Below are 7,550 nucleotides of genomic sequence, written 5' to 3' on the forward strand. Positions count from 1 at the left end.
TTTGATCTGTGTTATAACCAAGATTATTTACAAGTTTGAGCTGAGGGAGAAGGATGTGGTTTATTTATTGACATTTTTTCCCATATTTTTTCTTCACACTTATCTTTTTGACTGCATTTTAAAGTACAGGACTTCCCGGAGAAAAAAAAATATCTTGGTTTTATTTCTGGTCTCACTGGAACCAAGAAGTAAATCTCATTTCAAAGTCTCATTAAATTGCCATCTGGATTTCCAGACCAGAAAGGTTTGGAAATGTTGAGCTAAACTGCAGATAAGCGCCCAAATTACTGGATGCTTCTCCAAGCTAAATCTCAGAATCAGTGAACTCTCTCTCCCAAATATTCTCTCTAGCGATGTGTAAAACACAGAAGTATTTCATTTTCACATCACCAGTTACACTTGCAGTGCTGGCAGGTCATAAAAAAGGGGGAAGGGGCGTATTTATGGAGGGAAGAAGAAGAGCAGAAGAACATAAAAGCCAAAGGAGCATAAAGAACCCGCGGAGCTGTTACCTCAGGAACACCATCACCAAGTGTTTCTGGAAGTGAGCCATGCCAGTGTGAGACACCACCAGAGCTGGTCCAGAACGAACAAAGACCAGAATGAACAAATACCACAGATCATCAATGGTTTCTGAACTTTATCCTGAAATCTACAGCTGAAACAAAATGATGACCACCACTGACTGATACAGCCTGCAGGTTTTATCTATGTTTTGGTGGCGTCTGGGATGTTCCTGCAAGGCCACAGCCTTTCTCATGGTGTTAATCACCTTTTGGGGCTGCAGGAGGGGATCCCTGTCCATAAAATACTCTGGGAACCCGAGAAATGCTGTATTTTTATGACTCTTCTCATCTTCACCCTCTGCTCCCATGTTTATAACAATTTTAGCAATAAATATTTCCTTGGGACTCAGGATTACTTGGAAAATGCTTTAAAGGTGGGGATGAAAAAGAAAAGGGAAGATGGTTTCATGCTGACATAGTGCACATTTGACAGTGTACTACTGTCCTTTATTCTTCAAACTTGGGGATTTATTCCATGTGAGGTCGAGATCCTGGACATCCATTGCAATCTATTAAAACAATGGAAATCCTGTTGTTCCTTTAAACAAAGCTGTGATTTCACCTTATCTTTACAAGCATTTCTCTCATTTTTCATTATTTAGTCTTCGGAGTATGTGGGTTTCAATGCAGGGTATATTTAACCAAAGGAATATTTTGAGGATTAAAAAAAAAAAAAAGAAAAAAAAGTTACTTTAAAAGTATGATTTTGATGGACAGAAGAATCATCCAAAATGTATTTTAAAAAATCCAAAAAATATTATTACCCTGCCACAATGATATCTTTGCACTCCTTCCTTTCTGATGTAAAGACAAAATGCCAATCACTGAATTTTCCATCATTCCAGGTTTAAGAAAAGAAGCAAAAGACCATCCCATAATGTATTTGGAGCAGATGACATTGATAATCAAAATTATTTTTCAATTAGCATACAAAGAGATTCAAATTTAGATTAATGTAACCCATTTCATGTTTTACAGGAAATATTGATGAAGCAGAACGAGAGTGGAAAGCAGGATTCCATCGCTGGAACAATTACATGTCAGACTGGAAAAATCAATTTAATGATTACACCAGCAAGAAGGAGCTGTGCAGTCTCTAATTAATATGTTTACTCTTTCCAGTTTGTCCCTAGAACTGTTCATCAGGCAAATATCCAGGTAGCTTCCCAACCTGTCGAGCAGTAAATATATTATGCAGATTAAAAGGAAATGTTACAGATACCACTCTGATTTCAGATCTTTCATTTATGTTTTACCTCTTCTCTCAGTAAAAAAATATAAGGCCCCCACAGCCTTTGAAGCTTCCCTGGGTTAAGTAGGACTGTAGAGATTAAAAGCTGAAGATTAATGAGGTACATATTCTTATAAATACTCGCTGCTTAAACTCACCCTTCAAAGAAACAATGTAATCTGTTAGAGGAAAATGGATTTTTTTTTAAACAGAAATAGCAGTTTTACAGCATTGCCATGCAGAGCACAATCAGATTTAATCTTTAACTGCAACGCCACCACACTCAAGCCTTGTTTCATCAACATAAACATAAAGGCACAATAACTTTGCTGGATACACCAGGCAATACTTGCTTGTTAGACCAAAAATTTGTAAGACTGCCATAAAAGTGTGAATCAGAGCTTTTTTTCTGGCCAAATATGTGGACAAAGCCAAGGCAGGAGAGGATTTGAGCTGTGTACTGAAAGCCTAAACCAAGTGCTACAGTGAAATAAGCAGGAAAACCCAATGCCTTTCCCACAATCCTCATTTTTCAAGGAGTAAAGAATTATGGACTCACAAATAATGAATTCACACCTTTCCAGCTCAAGCACCCTGGGAAAAGTCCCTCTTTTGGAGGCAAGCTCCAATTATGATTTTTTTTTTTTGTCCACTCAGTTGCCTCCTGGTTGAGGGACACTCGACATTTACTGGGACACGAGGGGCAGGTTTTTACACCTGCAGAAGAGCCTCAATCTCTGTGTCAGGTGATTCCCAGCCCCCAAAAACTGCCAGGAGAGTGGGGCCTGGCCAGAAATCTCCATGATGGAAGTCTGGGGAGAGGATCCTTGCAGAGGGACATTTTGGGAAAGACCCAAAGGACTCTTTGCCACAGCCAGGTGAGGTCCCTGCCCTGTGAGCTGGCATCTCCCACACCCCTTTCCACCTGCTTGAGCTGAACCTATTAAAAACCTCTAAAGAAACCCATGGATAATTCTTCCTCCTTCCCTGCTTCTGGATGGGGCTGGAATTTTTCTGCCTGAACACCACCGTAATTGGTTGCTTTTCACTGGCCCAACTGGGAAGAATAAATGCCAAGAATTTGATGAATGTAAGTAGTATGTAAGAGCAACAAGCCATCTCGTAAATAAATTATCCTGAAGCTTTCTGTAAGTGCAATAGCATCTCAGTGCATCTATTTTCTGTGCTAGTGATTGCAAAATGCCTCCTTGGATTGAGCTGAAGAACTCCAGATAATGAACTGAGAGTGTTCTCTTCCTGGCAATCAGTTTGACCACACAGGCTCCCTCCACTGTAAGAATTAATTTATACAGGAAGGCCAAGTTCTGCAAGAGAGGATGGCCTATCATCTTTCCAGTTTTTTCTAAGAGAGCACAATTATTTCACTGACTACTTTATGGAAAAACACTTTTTAGCACAGAATTTTCAAAGGCTGCAGTCAAACCTGCACAGAAAAAAAAAAATCTGATCAGTTTTGAACATGAAAACTTGAAATGATCTGGGCTCCAAAATCCCTCTTTGTGAAGCACTACATGATGTTTATACCACAGGTAATTAACCATTATGTAGATTAGCATAGTATTTATCAAATATTCTTTAGGCTAACAATGGGATACGGAAAATAAACAAAGAAGGGCAAACTTTTTGTCCATCCCGATTCTGGCATTCCCCACTTTATTTCTGTGCTGTTCTTCACAGGTATTTTGGGTGCTGCTGTGCCACAGTGAGCCTTGGCAGCACCATCAAAGCAGCATTTATTTCTTTAGCCATCCTCTTTGCAGCAATATTTCCTTATCCATCTGTCTGATCAGCCTAATCAATGGGGGAAGAATATCTGAGCCAAATAAAATGTAAAATAACCTTTGGAAAGGTGCTGAAGGAGTTGATAAAATATTTGGTTGCAAAGGTAGGTTTTGTTTGTGTAAAACAAAGGTTGAATCACTTTTTGAAGGTTTTACTGATTTTCTTGGTGTGACTTGCTAGCTTTGTATTTATTCATCTGCTGGGAAATATCCCCATTTATCACTCAAATAAAATCAGTACATCATGTAGTCATTTATGGCTTATAGCTGAAAAAAACCCCAAAAAAACAAGGAAACCCTGAAGTACTTGGATGGTTAAGGTAATGAAGAGTGAAAAAAGACTGTGATTGCTGATAATTATGATTATATATTAGAGGGATATCTCACCCAGACCTTCCTGAAGATGGAGTGTTGTTAATTGATGTTTTATTTTCACTCCTGAGAGCCAAGAAACACAGGTTGTTCTGTGAAACCTGAGAAAATGTGTTGATTCCTTCTTACCGTCCTTGATAACCAAGGAAAGATTTCTGAATTTAGTCACAGAGTTGATGAAAGATCAGAACAAGTTGAACTGCAGTGCCAACAAAAACGTTGGCATTAAACCAGTTGTCACTGGGTTTATAATCTCCCAGGTTTAATGACAGATATTTCACACTTATTTTAGATATTGGCATTGGAGGACTGACGTCAGACATTTCCCAGCAACCAAACCCACCTTTTTTTTTTTTTTTTTTTTTTTTGCACATTTTAAATGTTTTGTCTGAAGAAATTTTGTTAGATAATCTTTCAGTAAAGTAAAGCATTACTTGTGTGAAATCCAATCTGCCCTTCTGCTGGAGCATCAAACTCAGGAGGAGTTGGGATGATCACAGTACCCGATCCAGGCCTGGTCTGCAAAGCTGGACCAACCAATGCTGAAGATTTCTGGCTTTCAACAGAGTCCAAAATTATCCCTAAAGCAACTTAGACCTTCCCAAAATGTCCAGGCTTCCTCCCAGTGCAGATATTTCCCTGGTAACTTGTACCCCCTCACAGCTTTTGACCCCTCATAGCCTGGATTTTTGGAGTGGAAGTTCAGGCCTTGCCATCCAAACCTTGGCCATCACTCTGATGTTCTCACACTAAAAAAGGCAAATTTCTTCTGGGGTTTGGATTTCTGTGGTCAGTAGAGGCTCTGTCTGTTTATACAGCAGAGATTTCTGCTCTATAAACACATGGATTTATGTACCCAGCTAAATCTTCATGAGGAGATAGCTCATCCCCAGCAGCTCAGAGCTGGAAAGGTGGCTTTTCAACCAAAGGAATTGAGGCTTTTTTTTTTTTTTAACAGAAAAAATATTATTTGAAAATAATAATTATTATTTTATTTCTTTATTAGAATTGTTATAATTATATAATAATTATAACATGTAATATAAATTATATATAATATATCATATACATAATAAAAATTATATGTAATATATAATATATAGTGAATTTATAATTAGATAATTATTATAATTTTATTTTATTTATTATTTTATTTATTATTAATAAAAATTATTATTAGAGTTCTGGAGAGAAAATGAGTTTATAAAAGAATAAGCCCTTCTGATGTTTCTGTCCCAGTAGATCATTACCAAGTGTTTTGGCTTCTATAACACACAGATACCAAATGGATTAATCTGAACATAACATGGGTAGAGGAGGGATATAAATTTGTCTCTATCAACATCACAACTTTGTCTTCTGGGGCTTGATTATGTTTTATCATTTCTCCTGGCTCAGCACCAGTTCTGCACCATCAGCAGAACTATTTAGAGGGACATAACAAACGTCACCGTGCTTGAGTTACACCTGCAGCATGTCCAGAGAGTGGAGAGCAGCCCGGGCTGTCACTGCCCCTGCCCTCCTCAGCTGCAGGGGGAGAATTGCACAAGTGAGAAAATAAACATCCCCCCCAAAAAAACAAGGAGAGGAAAATAAATAAGGATGGGGGAAAAAAAAAATGAAGGAAAAATAAATATTAGCAAAACTGAACATAACCAACGCCAAACCAAGCAACGAAAAACAATCCCAAAAAACACAATAAAATGGACAAAAACATCCACCCTCCCCACAAAAAAAAACCCAAAAACAAAACCAAAAAAAAAACACCAAGAAGGGGATTAAAAAAAGAAAAACAAAAAACTGGAAACAAGGAAGGAAGGAAGGAAGGAAGGAAGGAAGGAAGGAAGGAAGGAAGGAAGGAAGGAAGGAAGGAAGGAAGGAAGGAAGGAAGGAAGGAAGGAAGGAAGGAAGGAAGGAAGGAAGGAAGGAAGGAAGGAAGGAAAAAGAAGGAAAAAGAAGGAAAAAGAAGGAAAAATAAGGAAAATGAAGGAAAAAGAAGGAAAAAGAAGAAAAAAGAAGGAAAAAGAAGGAAAAAGAAGGAAAAAGAAGGAAAAAGAAGGAAAAAGAAGGAAAAAGAAGGAAAACGAAGGAAAACGAAGGAAAACGAAGAGAAATGGAAAAAACCCACAACCAAGGTGGGGAGCAAGTGTAGCAGAAAATGTGACTGATAAAAAATAAGGAGTGAAAAGAACCCAAACAAATAAAGAGAGAAGAATTAAAAGAAGACGTCACACAAGAGCATCTGCCCCAGAACGCTCAGCCATGGAAGGGTTTAGCACCATCCACTGAGGCACTGAGTATCCCAGGGTCTCTGTTCCAGTAACTCCAGCCAAAAATTCCTCCCCATGAACTGCCAAATAAGTTTAGGAATTTGACAGTGATTCCGAGCACGGGGTGAGGAATGAGCCGGGCAGGTTTGGCTCAGGCCTGGGGGCTGCTCTGGAAGATGCTGCTGCCAGCTGACTCCTTTCTCCCTGCTTTTTCTCTTCCAGCCCCTGGAATTCTGGGCATTTGCCAAAGCCTTGGTGCCCCTGGCCAGGCAGAGGCTGAACCCAGCACCTGTGTAATAGATCTGTGCAGCTGGAGGTGTTTGCCATGCCTGCTCCATCTGTTCCACATGCCACAGGTGTGCTGATATACCCTGGGTGAATTGGGAACAAGAATCCTTTAGGAGAAAAAAAAAAAGAGTTCCTGCCTGAATTACTTATTTCTCTCTTTCTCCATGATCTGTTTTTATTTATCCTCATCTACAGCTCTAGGTGGGTTTTCCATTGCTGCTGGATGAGCAAAAAAAAAATCTCTGGAAAAATATAGAAATTTAGACTGGACACTGCAGCTTTGGGATCTATAAGAGGAATTTGGCAGCAGGGTTAATATTTAAGAGCTAGACTCTGTAAGGTGGGAGGACCACATTGTGTGTTTCTTTCATCCATGCACACGGATATCCATGGAAATACAGGTTCAGCAGCATGGAGATGCAGTTTCATCCGCTGCACTGTGAAAACACAACCCCAGTATCTTGGTTTTTGCAGAAGAATAAAACCCTAACAGAACTTTCTGATATAAATCAACACCTCAGCCAAATGAGTTACTCGCAGTTAAAAGTTCCACAGCTTTTCCCTCGGATTTCAGTTGTTTTAGGTCCAACTTTTATGAACAAACATAATTAGCCATTTTGAAATGCTTGGCGAGACAAGATAATTCCTGCCTGACCCCTGCTGATTATCCTGGTTTAGCACGGGAACCTTGCAGCACTTTGTCGATAAACCAGATTAGCTGCACTCATCCAAACTTTAACTCGTGGACTTAATGACTGCAAAGCAGTGATGTGAATCTACAATTAGTGCAGGTGCAAGGCTTTGAGAGGCTTTTAATTGGATTGCAGGTGAGATTAACAAAGGTTTCCAGGCATTCTCTAAGTGCAGGGCTGGGAAGGCTTCAGCCATGTGATGGTTTGGGTGGGTTTGGGGAGAAGCAGCGGAAAAAAATGATGTTAATTCCTGCACAGGGTCTTCTCCACAAAGTGAACAGTGATAAAAGCTCCCTCCCTGACAGCTTGATGACATTTCCAGAGGCTGT

At 39.4% G+C, this 7,550-nt stretch overlaps 1 protein-coding gene across 4 annotated transcripts in view; it reads left to right on the forward strand.

The window, feature by feature from the left end:
- The window catches only part of BCHE (butyrylcholinesterase), a 41,163-nt gene extending 39,376 nt beyond the window's left edge, over positions 1 to 1,787 (forward strand). For all 4 annotated transcript variants that reach the window (XM_030280386.4, XM_072933319.1, XM_030280387.4 and 1 more), the window contains exon 4: positions 1,545 to 1,787. In XM_030280386.4, coding sequence (XP_030136246.4) covers positions 1,545 to 1,666 — 122 coding nt within the window. In that variant the 3' untranslated portion in view covers positions 1,667 to 1,787. The remainder of the gene's footprint in view (positions 1 to 1,544) is intronic.
- Positions 1,788 to 7,550: the final 5,763 nt, after the last annotated feature.

This window comes from Taeniopygia guttata, chromosome 9 (genome assembly GCF_048771995.1).
Source record: "Taeniopygia guttata chromosome 9, bTaeGut7.mat, whole genome shotgun sequence".
In the NCBI taxonomy this organism is placed as follows: Eukaryota; Metazoa; Chordata; class Aves; order Passeriformes; family Estrildidae; genus Taeniopygia; species Taeniopygia guttata.